The sequence below is a fragment of the Ursus arctos genome, unplaced genomic scaffold (assembly GCF_023065955.2).
Source record: "Ursus arctos isolate Adak ecotype North America unplaced genomic scaffold, UrsArc2.0 scaffold_30, whole genome shotgun sequence".
Lineage (NCBI taxonomy): Eukaryota > Metazoa > Chordata > Mammalia > Carnivora > Ursidae > Ursus > Ursus arctos.
The window spans coordinates 29,883,776-29,908,885 of NW_026622986.1; the positions used below are offsets into that span (position 1 = coordinate 29,883,776).

The following is a 25,110-nucleotide window of genomic DNA, read 5'->3' on the forward strand; positions in this document are numbered from 1 at the left end:
GGATTGTTATGGGGACGTATGATTTGCAATAAAAAATGTTGAAATCTCCCTTCGGGGTTAGAGTCATCCTCATCATCATTGTTTTATATTTTGTAAGAGAGGACCAGCTTTCAAATTTTAACCAAAAGGTTTAATAAGAGCCAAGAATTATTGAGCTCATACTCCTATCATGTTCCAAATATTGTGTAAGCACTTTATGGACTCATTAATATTTCCCAACAGCTCGGTAAGCTGGGCCTATTGTTACTCCCCCTTGGGGACAGTGGGGTACGTCACTTGCTGAAGGAGGGATTTGAACTTGGTCAGTCTGTTCTCAGGGCCCACACTCATGCCTCTGTGTTCCCAGGTTGTATTCACTTTCGGGACTGGTGTTATTTCCCAGTATCTAGTTTAACCCTTTCCCTTTCTTTTGGATACAAACAGAAAAAGCAAATACATTTATTTATTGTTTTAAAGATTTTATTATTTTAGAGAGAGCCAGAGACAGCAGGAGCAGGAGGGACAAAAGGAGAGGGAGGGAGAGACTCTCAGGCAAACCCCCTGCTGAACGTGGTGCCTGATGTGGGCTCAATCCCAGAACTCTGAGATCATGACCTGAGCCAAAACCAAGAGTCGGAGGCTAAACCGACGCCCCACACGCGCCCCAAAAGCAAATGCATTTAAAGTTGAGCTCATTTTTGGTAAGAAAGACCAACCGAGCCGTCCAAGCTAAACGGGACAAACATGTTTGGTATGAGTGTCTGAGTTGCTTACCGTAATATTTGCTGTTGAAAAAGAAGGTCTCCAATGGCACAAACACGGTAGAATTTAACTTCTCATTCTAAAAGTCCAAAATGGGTGTTCTTGATCGGGGAACAGCTCTTCTCATTGGGGTGATGTGTGAGCCCAGGATTTTTCCAGCTCGTGTCTCCACCACCTTCAGCAAGTTGGTTTGACAGTTGCCGTGTCCGTGTGCTTCAAGCCAAGGCCAAGCGGGGTGGGCCGCATGCGAGGACCGTGTGTGTCACTTCCGTTCCTCTCTGTGGCCGCGGCTCCATCTCACGACCACACCTGACCACACGGGGAACCAGGGAGGCATCCAGGGAGCAGAGGACACACCGAACAGCCAGCAGGTCCCTGCCACAGCATGTCGTGACGACACGTTTCACAGTCACTGAAGCAGTCGCAGCAGTTCGTGAAGAGTAGGCCATCGAGTAGTTTAGAGTTCAGAGTCACAGAGCAGCGTTGGCTCCCATGATGGGGTCGCAGGGGTACGGAAAAGGCGCAGCTGGGTCTTTACAGGTAGTGTCATTTTCTTGTCTTCTAAGTACCTGGGTGTTTTTAATCTTTTTTTCAATTGTTTTAACTTGTAGGGCCCTTTAAAAGGACGCAGAGTTGAAGGAATTCAATATGAAGACATTTCGAAACTTGCCTGAGTTTGAAAATTTGTTAACACATTAAAATCCTAAAGCATCAAATTGGTGTTCACCAAGGCATTATGAGACTCTACTGTGTTAGGGTGTTTCTTTTGTATAAAGCAAATGGATTTATTTAAATATTACTGTATAGTTGTTCAGCAAAGCTTATAGAAAAATCAAAACAATGTAATTTTGTTCTTGTTTTTCTTTCCTTTGTAATATTTCCTTAATGACTTTTTATCTTCATTAAAAGAATGTTATTGTAAAGTGTTTTCTATTAAGACTATTTAGAACCATACAGTTAGAGGAAATCTTTCATATACTCTCTATTTTCTGTAGTAAAGCTGTGAACTATAAATACAAGGACATTTTAAAAACTCAGACTATAAAGAGAGTCACAGCTTTATGGAGATAAAGTTCACACCATGTAATTTCACCCACTGAAAGTACACGATTCTGTGGTTTTAGTACCTCTGCAGTCGCGCACCCATCCCCACTATTTACTTTTAGAACATTGTCATCACCGCAGAAGGGCACCTTGTGCTCATGGTCGCTCCCTGTCCTCCCTCTCTCCCCTGGCAACCCCTGGTCTACTTCCGGTCTCTGATTTGTCTGTTCTGGACACGTCACATCGGTGGAATCATATAACGTGTGTTCTTCTTACGACGAACTTCTTTCATGTAGCATCATGTTTTCGAGGTCCATCACGTCGGGGCCCGTATCAGTACTTCACCCCCTTTTGCTTGCTGAGCGGTAGTCTACTGTGTGGGTAGGCCACATTTTTTAAAATCCATCGGTCAGCTGATGGACATTTTGGCTGTTTCTGCTTCGGCAGAGTAATGCCGCTATATGAGCATTCAGGTACGAGACTTTCTGTGGACGTCCGTGTCCAGCGCCTAGGAATGGAGTCGCTGAGTCTCACTGCAACTCACGGGATACCATGTTTAACATTTTGAGGAACTGCCAGACTGTTCCAAAGTGGCTGCACCATTTTACAATCCGATCGACAATGCTAAGCTATACATTTTTAAGTAACAGAGCAGTGTATTAGGGATGCAAAAGATAGGAACTCCACCTCCTAAAAAAGATTTTTTTTAAATTAATGAATGTATAGTACACAGGATAAAAGGAGCAGACCTTAGCTTCCAGCGGGGTTCAGAGTGTGAACAGCCTTATTGGGGGTTGGTCTCTGCGGGTTTCCTTTCTCTGTTGGCTCCACTCAGCCCCTCACACCAGCCAGATGCCTGCCAGCATCTCCAGCTTCACATCTTCCCTTTCTCCCACGGTTCAGACCGAAGACCAGAACTGAGTCTTAACTGGTCCACCCTGGGACAGATCACTCCAAATGCAAGGGTTGGAATATACTGAATGGCCAGACTCAGGTTGTGTGCCAGCCCCGAGGCCAGCTCTCTTTGACTTAGCATCAGGGACAGGTGAGAACTTCTCTTGTCAGAAGCTGGGAGAATATATGCTGGTGAACAGAAACAGAAGACGCAGCACAAGACATAGTAACAGGATGATGTCAGTAGCTTTGCCAACACGATTCTTCCAGGAGGAATTCAAGTGTTTCTGAACTGACTTGACAGCATAGTCCCATGAAAAGGAACTGGGTTTTGGGGTTGAGCAGACTTGCAATAGAATTTTGGATGTTCTTTTCACCAGCTATGTAATTTTAGAAAAAATCATGTTCTTGAATTTCAGTGTTTTTAATACACAAATTGTGAAAAAAAAAAAAATGTGTCCCTTTAGGGTTGTTGTGAGAACTACAGAAAATGCATAGTAAGTGTCAGACATGGTGGTGGGTTGTAGTTTGGTAAATGGAGCCACACGTCTGTGGTCTGGCCTGGTATTAATCTGGCCCGAAGAATTTCAGGAGGGAAAATGGTTCTTCCCGATAATAATATGGTAAATAAACCACGACAGATTGCACATGCCTCCCCCAAATCTCTTAAGTTTGGAATCACCTCCCTGGTTTTCTGATGAAAAACATAGGAAAAAAATGTTTCCTTCCTACCTCCCACATTTTTATTCTTTTCCCCAACATCTTCCTGAAATTATCTGCAGAATGAAATAAAGTGGCGTAATTGAGGTGACTTTTAACTTTTAAAAAATCTGAAGCACAAAAGTAAGATTCTAGGTGCCAGGACATTTTTTTCCTGCAAGTTCTTAGAGGCCATTAGTGGTTATGTTACACAAAGTGCCTGCAGGCACCTAAAATCAAATTTTATATGGACTTTTTTTTCTTTTTAAAACATCACAAGCTACTTTTCTTTACATAGACTTTTTTGTCTTTTTTTAGATCAGTTCTAAGTTCACAGGAAATTAAGCGAAGGTACAGAGATTTCGTATCTATCCCCTGTCCCCACACACGCACGGCCTCCCTCGCTCCCCACATCCCCCACCGAAGTGGCACATCTGTTATAATGAACCCATGATGATGATTGATGCGTCATCATCATCCAAAGTCCGTAGTTCATGTTAGCGTCCCTCCTGGTATTGTACAGTCTATGGGTTTGGACAAATAGATAATGAAATATATTCACCATTATAGTATCATACAGAATAGTTTCACCAGCCTGAAGAATCCTCTGTGTTCTCCCTGTTCATCCCTCCCTCCCTGCAAGTCAACCCCTTGGCAACCACTGATTTTTTTTTTCTTGTCTCCATGGTTTTGCCTTCTCCATAATGTCATATAGTTGGAATCATACAGTATGTAACCTTTTCAGATCGGCTTCCTTCACTTAGTAACTTGCACGTAAGGGTTCTCCATGTCTCTTCATGGCTTGATAACTCATTTCCTTTCAGTGCTGAATGATATTTCTTTTTCTGGATGTACCACAATCTATCCATTCCCCTACTGAAGGACATCTTGGGTGCTTCTAGATTTTGTCAATTAGCTGCTATAAACATCCATGTGTAGTATTTATGTGGACATGTTTTCAAATCAGGGTGAATGTCAAGGAGCGCAATTGCTGGATCCTATGGGAAGAGTATGTTCAGTTTTGTAAGAAACTGCCGAACCGTCTTCCAAAGTGGCTGCGCCATTTTGCATTCCCACCAGCAGTGATTGAGAGTTCCTCTTGCTCCACATCCTCACCACCAGCGGTGAGGATGTGTCAGTGTTTTGATTTTTGGCCATTCTGATAGGTGTGTAGTGGTGTCTCGCTGTTACGTTAATTTACAATTCCCTGGTGACATATGACACTGAGCGTCTTTTCACGTGCTTATTTGCCATCTGTGTTTCTTTGGTGAGGTGTCTGTTTAAGTCTTTTGCCCATTTTTTAATTGGGCTGTTCATTTTCTTATTGAGTTGTAAGAGTTCTTTGTGTATTTTGGATAACAGTCCTTTATCAGATACGTCTTTTGCAAATATTTTCTCACAGTATGTGGTTTGTCCTCTTATTTTTTTCATTATCTCATTTGAGGTCATGTGAAATTATTGGTAATAGTGTCTTGGGAAACCACATTCCCTGAGTTTTCTTCATGGGGCTTGCCATTGGATCCTATTGCCTTCTTTGCTGTTTTCCCCTTATCTACTCCTGTCTCTCCATTTTTTGCTGTCATACTTGAGTAAATTCATTGAACAAACATTTACCGAGCGTCTCTGGTAAGTAAGCCATTGCAGTAGGTGCTGGAAATTTAAATGTGAGAAGTGGGTGTGGACCCAAGATGTGTGTCGTGTAGGAATTGACAGTGTTCGGTGAACTGATATTCAAATGAAATGATTGGCCAACAAAGAGAAACTTGATCATCTGGGGCAGCGACTTAAAAATCCACCCTAACTTGGCTGGGCCTCAGTAAGAGACTCCATGAACTAATATCAGGATACACCTCAGTTCCTACTTTGCTAAAATAGAATCCCAGGATTAGAATACGAATCAGCCTTGATTGTTAAGTTGGTTATAGGGTTGGCTGAAGTGCCCCCAGAAACGTTAAGTGGATAACTGAATCATTATACTTTCATTAAAAGGAAACATCCTTGATTTTTCTTTCTCCTACAAGGATATTCCAGAGAAAGTTACCACCGTAGATTTGGCCAGTGTGGAAAAAGTGTTAAAAATAATAATACTAAATTCTTACCGCATTTTTATGTATCCAGCGTACATGAGTATTATTTAAGCATTTTTATGTATTCAGTCAGCCAGGTAACTTTTACTTTGATCATACGGGGTCTTTGGAGTGACTTATCTCTCTTTCAGTTGGGATAAGGCTGAAGAGAAAATGCCACTTTTCATGGTATTAAGTCATCCTATAAAGCATGTAGAATGATTTGCATAAGATCTCACACCAGTAGGTACGAAAATAACTCCCGATTCATAGTTCATTTTTACTACACATCGAGATAATCTTTAATTTCCTTGTTTTCCCAGTTATTTCTTTGGATTGCCAATTTTCCAACTCTTTGAAAATGTACTTGATTTTCAGTAATTTCAAAATACAAGCAAACATATAAACTTATGACAGAGATGTGATCTGAGCCAAGAGGCTGTTTTTTTTCAAACATGGGCTCTCATTTCCCTGACAATCAGACATATATATTTGCTTGGTTTAGTGGAAACCTTTTAGATTGATACTTACAAAGCACTTTGAAGCTAGGCTACAGAAGTCCTAAAGATGATTAATACATATGACAGATAGCAGCCCTGTGATACCCCAGCGGAGATTTAAGTTGAATACCACTACTCTACACAAAATTAAATACTGATCAATTCCCAGTGGGTTGCAAAGTGCTCCAAAGAATAAGAAAACATAATATAGGTAATTGTCAAGTTGTTTTATTGCTAAAGCATAATACTTTCAGAAACTAACCAAGAGGTAGACAGTGGAAGAATTTCTTCCTTTCCAGCTATCCCTGTTAGTTTGGTTCTTTCATTTGAAATTCAAAATTGATTATTCATCTAACTCTAATTATAGAGAGAAGGCATATTACTGGTCTCAATGGGGGCACGTGGACAGTATGAATACGAGTTTAGTTTTATTATTCAACACACCAGCTATTAATAAAGGTTTTGATAATTTGCATAACATGGATTTGACTTTAAATCTAGTTTATTTGCTAGAACCCTTGTTCAATATCCTGCATATAAATGCACAGCCCAAGATCATGGTTATTTTTAAAATTACAGAGCACATGTAAAATACTAGGAATCAACCTAAACTTATATATCTAAAGGTAGAAAAGTCTTCAAGGTAGAAAACTCTTAAGGCCTAAATTTTTACCAAGTAACAGAATTAATAGTAAGAACCCACTTTTGAAGTTTTTGTTAAATATTAGCACTTTAAGATCAGTATTTTTGAAATAGGAAATGGGAAAGATGTCGTAGACTTTTTTTAATGTATCATAGGTAACCACAGATGAAGCTGAAAGGCCAGGCCATTTACCCCCTCAGCACTGTGGTCACCTTTGGGTTCTAGAAATATCACATTTCTTTAATATTTTACAATTAGGTCAAAAGATAATCACTTGATTTTTCAAATACAAGTTGGGTGTGTCCAAAAAGGGAGTTTTGTGTACTTTCTAAAATAAAAATGACTTTTACTAAATTATGGAGAGAAAGATTCATAACAATGTACATTTAAACATTTTTTTAAGTGCATTTTTACCACTTTGGCCTTTGGGAATATATCCTAATTCTAGGAATTGATTTTTAAAGGGAGTTATAAAGAAAGGAAAGTACAGACTCACAAGGGATCAGATTGGCACCACATCACCAAGATCCGCGAGATTAATGCAGACTTCTTCTGCCTTATAAATGTCGTTAGCCTTTTGCTAGGACATCACCTGCTAGCTAAATTTATTTTGAAGTAAAGTCGAATCGTACAAGGTTTAAAATGTAAATGGCGTTCCTCTCAGGAATTGCTTAAATACAGACCAAAGTTCTGCAAGGAATACTCAGGAAGCCTCTGCGTTCAAGATCATTAAATCTGTGTGAAACGTGTGGCTTCCAGAGAATTTGGAACCGTGGTTGTCTCTGAATTTGTAGTAACATCAATAGTGTGTGCAGTCAGCCATGTGAGGTCACGTCCGGAGCGATTTTAAATATGTGAAGAATTTGGGAGCCATACCATCTCTGGGGTGACTTTGGGATAACGTCAGGGAGGCAGAACTGTTGGGAGGGATGGTAATTTAATAAGCAGATGCCCACCCATGTGTATCATATCTTATTTGGAGAATGGCTTTGAGAACAGAAAGAGGTTGGTGAACTAAGGCCTTGTGACGGTGTATTTTATGTGTCAACTTGGCTGGGCCATGGGGTACCCACAGAGTGAGTCACACATGCTTTGGGGTGTTTCTCTGAAGGTGTTTTTGGATGACATTTACATTTAAATCATAGGCTGAGTGGAACAGATGGCCTTTGCTAAGTGGGCCTCATCTAATCAGTTGAAGGCCTGCATAGAACAAGAGGATGACCCAGTGAGAGGGAACTCTCCAGCTGCCTGTGGATTTCATCTGCAACCCTGATCCTTCCTGCCGCATGGCCTTCAAACAAAAACATCAGCTTTCCCTGGGTCTCCTGCACCATCGGTCAGCCCACCCTGCAGGTTTGAAACTACCAGCCTTTATAATGATGTGAACAAATGGTCGTAATAAATCTCTCTCTCTCCCTGTATATACATACACATATATATTTCTGTTTCTCCGGAGCGCTGACTTACACAGGCTTCATGGCTAAAAAGGACCTCTAAGGCCAGCGCTGTGGAGGGAATCCTGGCAAACCACATCGGGCCATCACAGGAATCTTGGCACGTCTATCTCAATAGCTGGTGACAGGGCTTTAGTATTTACAGCCACAGAACAATCAAGATCAAGTAACTTCCCTGTTCTTACTCAATGTTCACCAAATCACTTCTCAGAAATGAACATCCCATGGACCTGACAGCGTAAAAATGTACTCAGCCTACAAGGTTGAGGACCTGACACTCGAGAATAATGAAATCATCTCAGTAAATGACAAATGTAGGGCTCTGTCCGGAGGCCAGTCTGACTGGCCAAAGCCACTTTCCTTTGCATGACCTTGATGGACACATCTTAACGTCGGAAAACTCAACAAAATCCTAAATCTTCTTTGCAAAGTGTTTATTTTCTTCAGATGCATTAACGGGTTTTATGAACCACCATGACGTCTGGTTAGTGTTTTAATTATTCAGACTGAAGAATGGCCGCAGGGAAAAACGTACCTACAGATAATTTCCAAAGCCGTCCATCTTTAAGGCCTTTTGAGAAAGCTATAAAGCTGGGGCACGAGGTAATCCTTGTAATGTCCATCGATGAAACCTTTTCCACTGTTGTGCACAAACCAACAGGAGACCTCCGTCCCAAACACTCTGTCTGTTCGGTAGTCTTTCTGCAGACCTCTGCAAGGAAAATGGCGCACGGGGTTAGAACACGGTCCAAGGCTTGGCCAGCCTGCGGATCTGGAAAGGAGACACGCCCCCTCGCTTGCTGTTCCTAGAAGCGCCTTCCTTCTAGCGCCATATCTGCTCGCCCAAGTCATACGGAACATTGTCTGGACAGAGAATAAGCAGCATATCCTTAGATGATTCCAGTAACCCTTTGGAGAGTGACCAAAATAGACTTTTCCAGCAAGGTAAAGAGTGCAAATTAATGTTCAGTTGGAAAGAAGGCAGGAATCCAACACTGAAGTGACGTGGGCTAACCTCACATGTCACCTGCAGAATGCATCGGAGATGCCTCCCATCTTCCCTGGGTGGGTGAGTGTTCTATTTAAGGGCAATGCCAGCTGTTTCCGAGAAATTCATGCCTTTCACTTAAAGGACAAAGCAGCCAATGATTTAAAAAGTCATAGGGCATATTGTCACTAATGAGCTTTAAAATATATACGACAGTGCACGGCCCCAGGTCAACTCAGTGTCAGTCGTGTGTCGCAAGGTGCTTGCAGTAGATGAACTTGAGGCCCAACATTTACCTTTGTCATTAGAAGATAGCAGATGTGTGTTTACTAACCTCAGAAAGCTTATCTTATGATTAACTGTGCTCACCCTTTCTTTATCAAACGAGCTCACTGACGCCCACTGGTAACTCACTGGTCTCCTAAGCTGGAACCAGGGGAGTGGTATACTTTTTTTGTTTTTTGTTTTAAGATTTTTATGTATTTATTTGACAGAGAGAGAGAGAGACAAGCAGGGGGAGCAGCAGGCAGAGGGAGAGGGAGAAGCAGACCCCCCACTGAGCAGGGAGCCCGATGCGGGGCTCAATCCCAGCACCTGAGATCACGACCTGAGCCGAAGACAGACGCTTCACCGACTGAGCCACCCAGGCGCCCCAAGAGCTCATCGTTTTACTTCACAAAGCAATGTGTGGCGGTGCGTACGGCTTAATTATGACTGCGATTTTATCACTCACTTACGTGGAAGCCAATGACATTCGTGTGCAAAAAAGTCATTTCTTATAAAGCCAAGTGGATTGCTTTGTAAAAACTCTTAAAAGGCAAAAATAACACCTGCTTTAAAATGCTAGCAGATACCACAGGGGAGACCGCTACTGTGGATTAGGAGTGATTGAAAAGATTGATAAGGATGTTAAACTCAGAATGCTTTGTGATATGGGATTCTCACTTCGAAACCAAGCCTGCGGATATGGTTTGTGTGAGAAAAGCTACACAAAAATGCTTTTGGTAGATTCATTCTTGAGAAGAAGGCGGCTCCAGTCCTACGTAAATGTGTCCATTCATTCTCCAGCACTATGGTTCACAGGTTTTGTTTTGTTTTTTTTTTTTAAGATTTATTATTTATTTTGAGAGAGAGAGAGAGGGAGGAGGGGCAGAGGGAGAAAATCTCAAGCCGACTCCACACTGAGCGCGGGGCTCGATCCCACGACCCTGAGATCATGACCTGAGCTGAAACCAAAAGTTGGAAGCTCAACCGACTGAGCCACCAGGTGCCCTGGTTCACGGGTATTCTTATGATTTCCTCCTTTATCAGCTTTTTCAGTAACCCAGCTTGTGACCATAGGGCTAGTAATGCACGACGGTGAGGCCAACAGCTTAATCGCCCTGGGCCTTCAATGGGACCTACTTGTCTAGCTAGTCCTTGTGTGCATTGGGGCTGGCCTGCCCACGGCGTCCTTATGCCAACGTTGTGTATGTGTCTCTTCCTGATGAACCGTTCAGACTGACACAGATCACGCTTGCGAGAGCTTTTCTTGCTTCTATGTTACTGTGTGAGCTTAATCCCGGGAGGCGCGCTCTCCGTTACTGTTGTATGCCTCCAGTGCCTACCTGGTGACCGTCAGCGTGTGTCCCTTCACCTCCATGCTCGCCTCTGGCTTCTCGGGGACCTTCCCCGGTCGTTCATTGAAGATACGGATCTTTGGCTCATGCATGAACTGGCCTAGTGAGGCAAAGCCCAGACACGGATTTACACGGAACCCGAGGGCAAATAAAAAAAACAGTCTCATTGTCATTTGACCCAAGCTGCATTTCGGTCCTCCCTCTAGAATTTCTAGGGTAGAAAGACATATTGAGAAGAGCAGAGCGATGGGAGGGGTGGGTCCTTCCCAAGAGCAAAGCTGCGCTGCTCATGCCATGGTCATCTCACATACGAGGCTGACCTACTGGACGGGAAGTGGACCGGAACGCCCGCCCTGATGACGGGGTGAGCACCGGCCACACGGCTCAGATCCCAGGGACAAGGTTTGGGATGCCACATGCTTAAACTCAAACAGTTCCTGAAAAAGTAGAGAATGTGAACCTAGACGCCCCTCTTGTTATCACTTCCCAAACCAGTTCACCTCTCTTCAGTCAGAAAAAAAAATCTTCCAGGTAAAATGGAAAGTGTCTGTTGCTCCTCTGTTTGCCCGGTTTGGGAGGATGAAATCCTGCTTCTGGGAAAACCTCACCGGCAATGGCAAATGGCGTTGGCTAGAGCACGACCGAGGCCCCTGCACTGCTCTGTCGGGCTGCACGGAGCATGTCTGTTACCTTCTGTATATTATGATCTGACATCGAAAACCCTGACCGGCCGGGGAGAGACTGCCCCTCCCAGGCCCAGCCAATTCTGAAAGACAGCAGAGGACTCGGGAGCGTGCCTGTGATCTGCACGCGAACCATCCCAGAGCCAGACCTCCTCTAGCTGGCCCGGAAGCCATTCCAGGGCCAGGGGCCAGGTAAGTACACTGCCCTAGAGCCCAAAGCCTGCTGAAATGATTCAAGCTCGCCAATCTGGACCCACCCCGCTCTGCCTTGTCTTCCCACAGAAACCCAGGAGAGGCTCTGGCCGAGACCTGTTGCATCGGGTCCCTGACTCAAACCTGGCCTTCCTCCGTGGGTGGCCCTGCAGGGCGGGCCACGCCTCTTTGTTTCTAGGGGAAACTGAGTGACAGTAAAGGTTTCTATCAATGGCATTGACCCCCTGTGTACTCAGTCACCTGTATAAATCAAGACCCAGGCACAGAGCGTGGCCCCAACCTGTCCTTTGGGTCCAGACCTGCCACTGTCCAAGTTCTAACCTCCAAAGTTGCTCGAGACTGAGACCCACGTGCCACATGGTCAATCAACACCATACCTATTAGCCCGTGTGCTTTAGGAGAAAACTTGTTTGTGGGGGGAATGTAGATCCCCAGAAAGTCTACATTGATTGGATGCTTCTTCCAAACGCGATGGAGTAAAACAGAGAAGGACATGTCTTTATCCAAGGTGATGGTCACAGTTTGCTCCTTCTTCACAGAGACAAGCACCCTGGGGCGAAAGCCAAAATGGAGTCAACGTTTCTAGAGCACACTGTCTACGAAGCCATCCCTCCCTCCGTGAACCTGAGCTCGCCATCCCGCCCTGGACGATCCCACGAGTGTTCTAGGCCCCTCTACAACAATTTTTTTTTGCCACAGAATGTTGTTTTCACTCCTGGCTCCGGAATTCTGTCAGTTTATATAAAACAATGAACAGGTAATCATGGGGAAATATTACTCATAAGACACAATCATAGTGTTTCCGGGCACACTCGGACATGGAGTTGGCTGGGGAGTTTTCATGGATTCATTCACGTATCCAGCACATATTTACCGAGTCCTCACTACACACCAGGCTGCAGGCTGGCGCCGAGACACACAGTGGCCAAAAGACGCGGACTCGGCTGCCGGGAACGGGGTTGTAGGCAACAGCAATCTTTCTGAACCTCAACTTCGTCACATGTAAAATGAGGACTGTAAGTTCTACGTCTCAATCAGGGATTTCTGGATTGATTTATGTAGTCGTGGGTGGAGGACTCACCTCCGATTAATGACGCGAGCTGTGTCAGACCAGGACAGGACGGACACATGAGAGCCCTGGCTCAGGCTGATGGTCTCGGTGCTGATTTCTATTTTCATGTCTTCACTTTGGAAATAAAATCCCAGTGTTCCGAAATAGGTGCTGAGTTTTTCATTCTTGGGTTTCTTGGCACCAATGAGCTGCCCGTTGACCAAAATCCCTGGAGAAGGTAACATACTTTTTTTTTCTCTCTCTGTGTGCCATTTTTTTGCGCATGCAGGCACCATAATTCAAATTTACCAAATTCGACGATATGGGAAAATTACTACTTTTTTGCTTCAGGACTTACATAACATTTTTTTCCTGTGCAACTCTCACTTTGTTACTGCGTCTTATTATACTTTAAACGATTTATACCACAGTACGATCTGCTAGTTGATACTCTGTCTCTTAGCTATTCTAATTCCCTTAGGAATATATTTATAATTCATTTCTCACTAGTTATCAGCGTTTGAAAGGTACAGGACTTCTAGTAAGGTGGGAAAGAAAGAAATCCCAGGTAGTGACAGTGAAGCATGACGATGATCTGACTGCCTCTTTCAAACACAGCATCTTTTTATTTTACCTGATTCTGGATCAGAAACAAGGTTGAGAATCTTTCCAGGTTCTGAGTCGATATTGAAACAAATATTCTTTTTGTTTTGGGGCAGGTAGATGATGAAGTGTGGGTCATTTTCAACTGGAAAATACACAGAGAAAATGAAATCAAACAAACTCACAGAAAGGAATGTGACATAGAGCAGTACTTGATTCCCGAACGTCTTTAACTTCACAAGAACAAGCATTTACGGTGTTTCTCCTAGATGCTAGGTTCTGTTCTAGGTGTTGGGGACCCAGGGGTCCAGACCCATTGTCCCTTCCCCATGGAGCTTCCGTCAAAGTTTAAAGTTATTTTACAAATATAGTTTATACTTATTCTGAAACTTTCACGTATGATCTAAGCTAGAGATAAAACAATGAATAAGAAAGACACAAAGAATAAGAAAAGCACACATATGTATACACTATGTATACATATATATTACGTATGTATATATACATACACTGAGTGTTGTATAGATAGATAAAAAGATATGTATTTTTAAGTAGCTATGCACAATACATAAAAATAAAGGAGACATAATATTATTTGTTGGCATACAGATGGATATTAATCAAGTCCAGGAGCAATGAAGCATCAAGCTACTCTCAACAAAGGACTCCTTTGCTACTGGACAACCTTATTCTGACTGATCCTTCTTGTTTGTTTGTTTGTTTAATCATTCAACAAATAGTTGGTGAGAAAAAAACAACAACTATGTCCAAAGCACCGAATTGGGCAATGTTTGGTGTAGCTATAAGTAAGACATGGTCTTATAAGACCTTCAAGAAGTCACAATTTAATGAAGGAGTGACCAAGATTCTCCCCTTGACCAAACTCCACTTAGGCTCCTCCAACCTTTTCAACTCGGCCTCAACTTTTGGACTTGCATGTTTGTCTCTGCACTGTCCAATTTTAGCAAGAATCCTAGGAGGTTGGTTTAGCTAGAATCCCCACCCTCCATATTGAGCACCCTTGATATCTAACGGGGTTCCTCATCCCCCACCGCCCTCCAGGCGACGTCTGATCGTCTGGCTGCCTTCAGCAAGAATCTTGTTTGGTCGGTTTCGCCAGAATCCCCCTTACCCCTTACTCCAGAATACCCCTTACCCCTTTCCTCTGAGGGACTTTGCACCCAGTGTGCCATGCTGTATTTGGAGCTGAGTCCAATCTTCTCCACCCAACTGCAAGACCCCATTGTGGGGGTCCCCATACCCATCGTGATGGCCCCCCTTGAGTAAGGTCTTCCTGACCGTGTGTGCTCTAACGAATATTATGAATAATTTTTTTCCTTCACAGTTTTTCTCTCATAGAGACAGACACAACCACTGAGGGAAGAGAGAATAAAATAAGTGACACAAAAATGGCACAAACGCAACGCTTGAGGGTAAAGATGAAGGGTGACCAGCCCCGCCTGGCCAGTTGAGAAAGGCCTGTGAAGGAGTTCACACAAAGTGTTGAAGCTAAAAGAGGAAAATGACACAGGAGAGACGGAGATTTTATTCTGAGTGCACAGCTTGGGGGTATAAAAGTTGGTGATTTGTTTGCAAAGTACCTCAATGTAACTAGGAGATGGGTTCTTGAAGAATGTAGAAAAAGACCGAAAATGGGGGTCATGGAGACAGTTGGAGCACGACGCCAAAGAATGGAGCTTAAAGTTGGGGAGCTATTTGAAGTTTTTGAGAATAAATGTGACATGATTTGATTTTGGGGAAATTACTTGTCACGGTGTAAGTTAAGTATTAGACAGTGGACGTGGGAAGATCACTCAGCAGCTAACGCAGCAGTAACCCAGGCAAGAGACGTTACATTGAATGGGAAACGGGACGGGCGCTCGAGGGAAGATTCCAGAGACCTGTGGTAGAATCCACAATATCTGGTAACTGAGCACAGAGAACAATTCAGATCAGCCAGGCTTCCAGCCTGAGTCATTAGAGGCCCCAGAGGGAGGAAGGTCTGAGCTGTAAGAACCATAGTGGTTGTGTTTTCTAGAATAAAACCGAAAGAGCAAGCTTCCATTCATTGAGAGGCTATTATTGTTTTCTAAATCTTATCGCCAAGTCCCTTGCAAACATTAACTCAACTAATTCTCATCCTATCCTCACAGAGAACAGGCCACCTGCCCGAGGTCACATTACAGAGTTAGTGCGTGACAGAGCTATGACCAAAGCCAAGCTGTCCAATGACAAGCCCATTCTCCCACCCACTCTGATACACTCGTTCACATCAAGTATGTGTTTTGGGACATGAAATGGAAGATAAACAGATCCAGAACAGGAGTACAATCTGGTACTTCTTTGCACCCCTCACTACCAAACTCTCACAATGAGGTCAATAAATACTTCGTTAATTGATTTTGTGGTGAGCTGGGCACTAGAGGGCATCGTTAAAACACAGAACAAAGGTTCTCATCTCCTTTTCAATTAAAAAAAAAAAACATTTTGTTATGATAGCCTCTTCCCTTACACAAATACGGTGTTTTGAAATACTCTTTGAAGGACATGGATTTTATTAAAGATAATGAGTGATTTTGCCATTTTAATTAATCAAAATCCCACTCATCAGACCTGCTGGTAGGTAACCACGTATCAGTGAATTGATACCATTCTAGACAGCAGAAATGCGGCGCCATGTTTAGTTTAGTCTGTGCAGGCTTACATTTAGATCAGGCTGAAGGTAGATTGGGGCCTCCCATGACTAACTTCATAGATTCCTGACGACCCGGGGTTTATGAGCTTCTACGAGGAACTGACGTTATAACTACCCCACAATGTGTCACCACCCCATTTTACAGGTGAGCTCATGGAGACCTAGAGAGGTTCTAGAGTCCGGCCCACTGTCACGGGGGCAGAGTTTGACCCCGGAACTGTCGGACTCTCAGGACTGCATCATACAGCAGACTATATGAACTCGGAGGAAGCACCGCATTCTTACTGGAAAGAAGATCGAAAACGAGGTTAGCTTTATCTCTACATGTTTCTATAGAAGCTTCGGTTTGCAAAGCAATAGTGTGAGGGGCTCATGGCGCCTTGTCTCTTGCTCTGAGAACCACTTGGTGTGGTAAAGATGGCAGTTTCGCCAGCGCTGTAACCTGACACACGGATGCCCTCCCCACGTGTGCAGTGTTGCAAAATTACCACTGGTGACCGGAAGCTAGTGCAGAGCCCTTCAGGAAGCTTCATCCTCAGACGTGCCAGGTGGGACAGTGGAGGGGCCTCTTGATAAAGCATTGCCGTGGATGAGGGGGGAAGAAGCAAATCACTTTTGGCCCATAAAGAATAATTTTAGAGACAAGCCATAGGGGTGAGTTGCATTCACTCTAAAAATTGATTCGAAGTCCTCACTACGTTTTCTCTGTTACAGTATGGTGTTCGGCGAGAGTGGTGGGTGTACAGCCTTGAGAAATCAGTTCTGACAGTCAGAAATGTTCTTGCTAGAAGATTCTGTGTTGCAGGCAGTCTAGAAAAGCTGCATACTTCTAGGAACATCAAGAGCTACTCTGCTATTGAAATTTCAAACAACCCAAGCTGGTGCTCTGGACCTTCCAATAGGGTCATGGATGTGCTCTCTCTCAGAACATTGAAATGTAGTCTTTTCTAAGAAAAAAGGAAGGAAAAGAAAGTGTGCCCAGGCTTTCTACACAGGGCTAGCTAATTGCTAGGCAGCCGTAACCTCGGTGGGGGAAAGGTGGCAAATATCAGATTAGGAAAGGGAGAGAAACAACAGGAAACCACATTAAAGTTATTTTTGATTGTAAAATATATAGCGTCTCATCTTTAATACTAACTTTTATTTATTGGCTATTATGTGCTAGCCCTTTCAAATGGTTTCACAGAGTCAACAATCTGGCTGCCTAAGTGTAATTATGCCTATTTTCAACATTTAGGAACATTAAGTAACTTACTTAAGTTCACACACAATCTCCGAAGAGAATGTTCTTTTCACTGATACCCCATTGGCCCACCTTGCCTGAGAAAAACATCTCTTCCATTCCCAAGGGTTCACCTCATACAGTTGGAAATAGAGTGCTATGGACAGGATTGTACCCCCAAGATTCATACGTTGGAGCCCTAACCGCCAACATGATGATATTTGGAGGTGGAGCCCCCATCATGAGATTCGTGCCCTGTGAAGAAGAGACACAGGAGAGCTTACCCTTCCTCTCTTCGGGGCACACACAAAGAGGTCATGTGAACACACGAGAAGATGCTGGCCGTGTGCAAGCCAAGAAAATGAAATTTACCCAGCTGGCACCTTGATCTTGGACGTCCCTGCCTCTAGAACTGGGAGAAACAAAAGTCTGTTGTTTGGGCCAGCTAAGCTAGGTTACCTGGTTATGGCGGCCCAAGCTGGCTAATACACAGAACTCTCTTCTCTCACTGGAGGTCAACGATGTCTATAGAAGTCACCTGGTTTACCAGGACTTTTTAAATGTATCTAAACACTCCACAAGATTGTGATCCGATTGGACGCCAGGACGTGAAAGTGGTGGTAAAGGTCTCTTACCTCTCATCACATGTGGAGGAGGAGTTGCCTCGAGCACTTGAGCTCCCAGCACAGGCATTGGGATCATTGGTGTCAGGGAAGGGTTGACCCAAGATGGGACAGAACCGGGAGCAACCTTGCTGCCATAATACAGGGCCCCTGTGTAGAAAAACCCGTAGCCATTAGTTTCCAAGCTTACTTTTCCATAGAGATTTCTTACAACGTCAAGAATCCGTGTTATGCAGACCGTAGAGGTTCTCGGTGAAGGTTTGCTCCCATTACTTTTATTCCAGAATTGTGTCTCTTCCAGCTCCCCCTGTCTTTATGCTGTGTAGGCCTACTAGAGGGATCTCTGCAGAGACTGGGACCAGGGCTGTGGGATCTGCCCCACAGAGGCTTCAGAAGGGCCGCACGTCTTCAGCGTAGGCCGGGGAGAGGATGTCCAGGCCAGCCCCTGGAGAAGCCGTGGATTACAGTCAGCCTCTGCCTGGATCCTTTCCTATTTCCTCACCAAACAACAATTTGCACAATTCAGTTTCTCAGCCGACGAGTTTCCCCTACTGGTTACAAGAAGTTCATTTTGCTTTTTGATATACAGACAGGCAGCCTTCTGTCTTCAAGAAAACAAATGACAGTTCACCTAGGCGTTTTATCTAGGCAATATAAAATCACTTCTAAATGCAGTTTATCTAGCATGAGTTTCTTCCGAGATAAATTCAGCTGTGGAGCCCCAGGCTGGGATGTCACAAGTAAGAGCTCCTTGAACCCTGGGCCCCTGCAGTAAAGCTGGCATCTCACTTGGACAAAATTAAAAATGTGGAAAGCGTTCCCTCCAGGGTATGCAGGCCCTTCTTAAGATTGTTTCAATAGGACTAGTTCCTGAGAAAGGGAGGGCAGGAAGGTTTAGATAAGCCAACGTCTTCTAAACTTGGCACATGTGCCCCTGAGCGCACCGTAGGACTTTCCACAGGACGCAGAAATCATGGGTTGGTTTTGTGGCAATTTTGAGGTTCTCAGCTTCCACGTGTACTTCTCCTAAGAAAACCCCCTTGTCCTAGTTTAGAAGTGGAAGACATGCTCTCTCACCAAAAACCTCCCGGGAAGGTTAGGGTAGTGCTGAGAACTGGCATGGCTCCAACCCATTGCAAGGGACACAAATCCGTTTGCAAGTCAGACAGTTCCCAGTTCTTTGCTTTAAACTGAGTTGAAGTAGGACCCGAGCTGTCATGCCTTAGATCATGAAAAATAATTTTTGCTTACTAGATCCTATGTGAGTTTGGCATATACCTTTGAAGAAGTTTTATGTGAGTGACAGTTGCTATGACCAAATTCATTCCATTCCTGTCTACTTACCTATGTCAACAAGATTTATCAGGGCTTAGGCCTATAAAAAAATTTTTTTAAAGATTGATTTTTAAGTAATCTCTGCACCCAACTTGGGGCTCAAACTCACAACCCTGAGATCAAGAGTTGCACACTCCACAGGCTGAGCCAGCCAGGCGCCCCTAAAATTTTTTTAAAGTAGAAATGACACTGAATCTGATCTCTTTTAATCTATTAATAAATAACATATACCCATAGATACTCGAAAAAAGAGTCACATTTTTTTTCTCATTAAGAGATGATTTTCAATAAAATTTTACTTAGGGATATTGAGTTTACAATCCATGCATATTATTTTGACCAGATATCTACTTGTAGTAGTTTTAATAGAAGTCAATCTAGAAAAAAATTTTGAACATCAGAATCTAATGGTCACAAGAAACAGAAAAACATTTAAATTTGTAAACATTTTTCTTGCAGAGAAACAGGATGCTCAGTGAAAGGCTTTCCTGCATGACGGTGTGTTACATTGAGACATCATTCTGCCAGGAATGAAATACCAGCTCAACTAGAAAAAAGAACAATATAAAATTTCCAATAATTAAAATAGAATTTGTTCATGTACTTTTTTAATGGATGATGGAGAGTACCACGTTAAGTATTCCCTGTCATTGGATACACTTAAAACAGTGATGTAACAGGTTTATTTTAAATGTTCAGTGTTGGGACACCTGGGTGGCTCAGTCAGTTAGGTGTCTGCCTTCCACTCAGGTCATGATCCTGGGGTCCTGGGATCGAGCCCCGATTCAGGCTCCCTGCTCAGCGGGGAGCCTGCTTCTCTCTCTGCCTGCTGCTCCCCATGCCTGTGCTCACTCTCTCTCTCTGACAAATAAATAAAAAATATTTTTGAAAAGTTCAATGTTTAAAATATACCCCAAATTAAATTCATTGCAACTATTTAAGCATAGTGAAAAATGGCTAAATGTTGATTTAAACAATGGGTGCAGGGTTGCATAGGTCTTCAAAATTACTTTGGGAGTTAAGTAAGCAAAAGTTCTAAGACCACAGCAATAAACCATCCCAAAGTAAATTGACAGGAAGAGCTCGGGCACATGGGGACCCAGGGCTGGGAGCAAGAGGTGGGTTGCGGGGGAGAAGAGCAGAGGTTGGAGGACCCTGGTGCAGACTAAGAAAGCTGACCTGTCTTATTTCTCCACCAGGTAGAAGCACTGACCTGAGCAGCAGGAATGATCCGGTGGGGGAGAGTCTGCCAGCATGCGCTCATCCCCGGCCTCGTTCTCAATCACCATCGCCGTGAGCGGGGTCACTATGTGATGTTCCAGAGACATCTGCAGGATTGTTTTTGTAATTTTCCTTTTGGCAGCAGCTGTCGGAGCCAGGCTTCTGTATTTGGGAAACAGAGGCATTCTAGAACATTACTGCACGGAAGTCCCACATCCTACCACTTCCGGGCTCAGCCAGGACCCTGGGGACCACAGATAAAAGAGGGCTAACTGGCCCCACGAAGCCAGGATTTTATTGAGCCATGCAGTCCTAAGGATTTTTTTTTTTTAAGAGACTTTCTTTTTCAGAACAGATTCAGGTTCACAATAAAATTGAGAAAGTACAGAGATTTCCCATATACTCCCTGTGCCCACACACCACAGCCTCGATCAATACCCCCCACCAGAGTGCTGTATTTGTTACAACCTATGAATCTACGCTGACATTTCATCATCACCGACGTCCACAGTTTCCATTCGGGTTCGTTCTTGGTGGTGCACATGCTATGGGCTTTGACAAACGTGTGATCGCACGTATTCACAATTGTGCTATCGTACCGGACACTTTCACTGTCCTAAAAAAACCCCTGTAATCCACCTGGTCATCCTGACCCCCAACCCCTGGCAACCACTGATCTGCTTGCTGGGCTTGTTTCTGAGAAATCGATCTCTAACTTTGGCAATCCACTGCGTATCTGTAATTTTGCTGCGAATGCACCCAGGATGCTTCTGTAAAGGGGCAGGCATAGTTTCTGCTCACTTCCAAGCCACAGCTAACGCCCCGTGTCTGTGTTACAATCTTCCTGACATCACAGATTTTCTCTGTGAGTACAATCATTCAGCTGTGTTTCATTTCTTCCTGCCCTAGTTCAGAAGACTGCTCCGTCTTCCTGGGAATCTGATGTGACGGGTGGAATGGGGCTCGGGAACGGTGATTTTCTGCTTCGGCACCTGCTATGTGACCCTGCTGCACGTGGTCCACGAACTGTGCATTACTCAGAAGTGTAGTTGTTACACTGTACAGGGTAAGTGGAGGTCGGCTGAGAAGCCAGAGTTGAAAGAGAGAGCCATTATGGAACCTGTCCTTAGATGATACTAGAATCGCAAATTTCTCTTTGGACAGTAAACTTTTCAGAAGTAAATGCAGATGTGCTTCTGATACTCCCAGCAACACGGATGAGTCTCCCAGACATCATGTTGAAGGAAAGAAACAAGAAACGTCCAAGACAGGTTACATCATTATAAGAAGTTCAGTCACAGAAAACTAATGGATGGTGACAGTGATTTCTCCTGCAGGGGTGGGGCAGGGGCGGGGGATGTTCTGTGGGAAGGAGAACAAGGGACCCTTCAGAGAGGACAGAAGTGTCCTCTCTTTACATTACATGGGTGACACATCTAAGAATTCATTAAAATGTACACTTAAAATTCATGCACTTCGCCCACTTTTTGTATGTTATGCCTCAATAAAAAGGAAAAAGGAGTGAATTCAGCTGTACTTAAAGTGCTTGGAACCAATGGAAATTGACAATCCAAATCCCAAATTAATTTGCTGCCTTTCTTGGTTCCACATCCTGTTTGCGTATTACTTCAAATATTCGAGGCAAACCTCTTACTTTTGCAAATCCCTGTTATGTGTACTCTTTTCTTCTTACCGCTCAGCAAGAAGTTGGTTGATTGTCAGATAGGCCCATAACTTCTTGGTGAAATCAGGATCTGCATGCTTGTCTTTTGATAGAAAATCCTCCAAGTCCTCCATTTCGGCCAGAGTTTCCAAGACTAACTCCGTGTTAGCCTGGATGATGGAAGATTCAGTTGAAAGACATCGGGAGAGCAGAACTATAGTTAATCAATCCACATTTTTCCTATCTACTGTGAGTGAATCAGGGCGCTATGTAACTTCAAGGGAAATGCAAAATAATTCAAAAGAATGCAAAAAAGGAAATAAGTGCATACATCCAAGGTTTGGGATTGGCTTTGGGATGACAAGGGAAGGATTGACAGAATGGTTTGGGGACCAAGGCATAGATATTCTCACGCCTTCCCTTTCACTTTATTGCTTTTATTCCGCATGCAACGTTCTCAGAATGCAAGATATTAACCTGTTAATTTACAAGATGCGTAGTATCGAGGGACCAGTTAATATTTTTAGAAATAAGGAGATAAGTAAAAGTACCGAAGTGGCAGTGATGATGCTCTGTAATTGCTCCAATTTCTCAGGGGTATATTTTCCTGCCACCACGATCTCTGAACCTCCAAAGTAGTTGTGGAAGCTGTTTTGAGTGACATCCGATACTGAGAAGTGGGGATAGTTGAACTGAACATTCCGGAGCAATGGAGTAGAGACCTGGTTGTAGAATTTCTACAATTCATAAAAAAAACAGAGAAATCATTATTTTCATACTACTTCATCGGTCTAAAGCACTTTTTTAAGAGGGGGGAGGGGCAGAGGAGAGGGAAAGAGAGAGCATATTATGCTGGCCCCACGCCCAGCACGGACTCTGACTGAGGGCTCTATCTCACAACCCTGAGGTCATGACCTGAGCTGAAATCAAGAGTCGGACACTTAACCAACTGAGCCACCCAGGTGCATGTAAAGCACTTTTTGCTGAGATTCCCCAAATGCTTGGCTGGTATCTCTTAATTTATTCTCACAGGATCTCTGTGGAAAGCTATGGGACAAGGAAAATTCTCACAATTATCAGAAGAACTGAGATATGGAGAAATTAAAAAATTGTTAAGAATAGTACCCTGGACTTGAGAGCCCAGCATGTTTTTTTCCATTTATGACCAGCAAAAAAAGCTCATAAATACTCATAGTAAGAAAAGTCAGCAGGGTTGATATTCCCAAATTATCCCTTACCCCTTTCCTGTCCCCAACTTTAAATATGGTGACCATGGTACCTGGAATTGACAGAGGGTGGGGTAAAGTATGTTCTTCTTCTCCTACGTCTTTTTCTTGTCCGTTGAGTCAAACTAAAAAGTAATTTCTCTCCTTTAACCTCAAAGCTCACAGGCTATTGTTTGCTCTTACAGGCTATCATGTTGCATTATAAAAAGTTGGTACCGAGATGCCAACGCACTTTAAAAGGGAAACAATGGCCATGATGGTAAGGAGCACCAGTTGTTTAGCAGGACTGGAGAGCCCAGAAGCTTTGATGATGCCTGGAGGACTTGCTCAGGGAGTAGGGAGGGCGTGCCCATCCCCCTCCTGCTTCCCATCTCACTGTCAGTGCACAGCAGATACACACGCGGGGTGGGGTGAGAAAGGAATCGAACACTTTCTGATTGTCACGGCTGAACGTAGCTGAAGTGATGACAACTGTGACTTAAATTTGGCTAGTTGAATGACTATGAGTGCAGGAGGAAGAAAGAACAGAAAAAAAGCGTTACTTTGAGCTGGGAGGATGTGTCCTGGTTTCCATAAATCCTTTGAGCAATTCCACGGTTTTCATTGGATAGTCTCTTCAAAAAATCGTAATCAACGTCAAATCCTATCCCCAAGCTGAACAAGGCGATATTGTCTCGTATGTTCTGCTTCACGTTTTTCTGAATTTTTGACAATTTTAGTTCACCTAAAGTTGATGACGACAGAGAGGAAGAGAAGGAGAGCCAATGTTATAGGAATATCCACGGAGGGCTGTTTAGCAAAATTTGTCAAAATAAAAATGCACTTACCCTTTGACCCAGAGACTCAACTTCTGGGGTTATTCTTACAGCTGCACTCACACGTATGGGAATGACATATAGGCAATCGTCCATAGCAACATTATTGGGAGTAGCGACAGATTGAAAACAATTGCACACCAGTAAGGGGGTTGGTTAAATGATGCTACATCCAACCTGTGAGCTTCTCTGCAACTATGCAGTTATTAAAAAGAGCAGGGTAACTCTCTATGTATTTATACTGGATGATCTCAAAGATACATTTTTAAGGGGGGATAAACAATGTAAAAATCGGTGTATGTGGGATGTATTTGCATATAGGCAAGCATATGTGTGTGTGTGTGTGTATTCACATGTCAATGTGTATATATGCATATGAAATATACACACACACACGGAATATCTCTGGAAAGATACACAAGAAATTAACCAAAGATTGCCTCCGGGGACAGGAACTGGATGGTTAAGGGACAGAAATTAGAAACAGACTTAGTTTTTTGCTATGTTTCCTTTTCTTCCTTATGATTTTATTCTCAAATTGAGTTTTTAATTTTTATTATTTGTTATTATTATTATTTTTAAAGGTTTTATTTATTTTTAAGTACTCTCTACACCCAATGTGGGGCTCAATCCCACAACCCCAAGACCAAGTCACACACTCTACCGACTAAGCTGGCCAGCTTAATTTTTATTTTTTTAAAGATTTTATTTTATTTTTTAAAAATAATCTCTGCACCCAGTGTGGGGCTCGAACTCACAGCCCTGAGATCAAGAGTCACATGGTTCATTGAGTGAGCCAGCCAAGTGCCCCTCAAATTGAATTTGAGAAGTAATCTGATCTGAGAGGGAAGAAACACTGAGTCAACCACAAATACTACGTAACAACTCCCATTCTAGTCTCGCTACTAATAAAACGGTTGCTTTTCGTCTAAAACTCTAGTGGCCACTGTCGTGATTGGCCCACCGGTCTTCCTTCCATCAAGCTGTGTCGGGCACGGGTCCTTGTCTACGCAGCAGGCTGCAACCCAATCTAGCATGCACTCTAGTATTTGCAGTAGAAAGACACAGATGAAGCAGGTAAAAATGAGAGCCCATGATAGAAGCCAGGAGGT

The 25,110-nt window shown here is 43.4% G+C and overlaps 2 protein-coding genes across 2 annotated transcripts in view; one reads left to right on the forward strand and one right to left on the reverse strand.

Moving 5' to 3' along the window:
* Window positions 1–1,664, forward strand: part of KIN (Kin17 DNA and RNA binding protein) — a 33,734-nt gene extending 32,070 nt beyond the window's left edge. The window contains exon 13 of the mRNA XM_026478734.4: window positions 1,353–1,664. Coding sequence (XP_026334519.2) covers window positions 1,353–1,415 — 63 coding nt within the window. The 3' untranslated portion in view covers window positions 1,416–1,664. The remainder of the gene's footprint in view (window positions 1–1,352) is intronic.
* A 6,799-nt stretch (window positions 1,665–8,463) lies between these two features.
* Window positions 8,464–25,110, reverse strand: part of ITIH2 (inter-alpha-trypsin inhibitor heavy chain 2) — a 36,375-nt gene continuing 19,728 nt past the window's right edge. The window contains exons 12-21 of the mRNA XM_026478733.4: window positions 23,726–23,907; window positions 22,509–22,694; window positions 21,988–22,127; window positions 20,287–20,456; window positions 17,751–17,888; window positions 13,230–13,343; window positions 12,626–12,824; window positions 11,922–12,094; window positions 10,637–10,748; window positions 8,464–8,753 (exon numbers count right to left, since the gene is read on the reverse strand). Of these exons, the coding sequence (XP_026334518.2) occupies window positions 8,606–8,753; window positions 10,637–10,748; window positions 11,922–12,094; window positions 12,626–12,824; window positions 13,230–13,343; window positions 17,751–17,888; window positions 20,287–20,456; window positions 21,988–22,127; window positions 22,509–22,694; window positions 23,726–23,907 (1,562 nt within the window). The 3' untranslated portion in view covers window positions 8,464–8,605. The remainder of the gene's footprint in view (window positions 8,754–10,636; window positions 10,749–11,921; window positions 12,095–12,625; window positions 12,825–13,229; window positions 13,344–17,750; window positions 17,889–20,286; window positions 20,457–21,987; window positions 22,128–22,508; window positions 22,695–23,725; window positions 23,908–25,110) is intronic.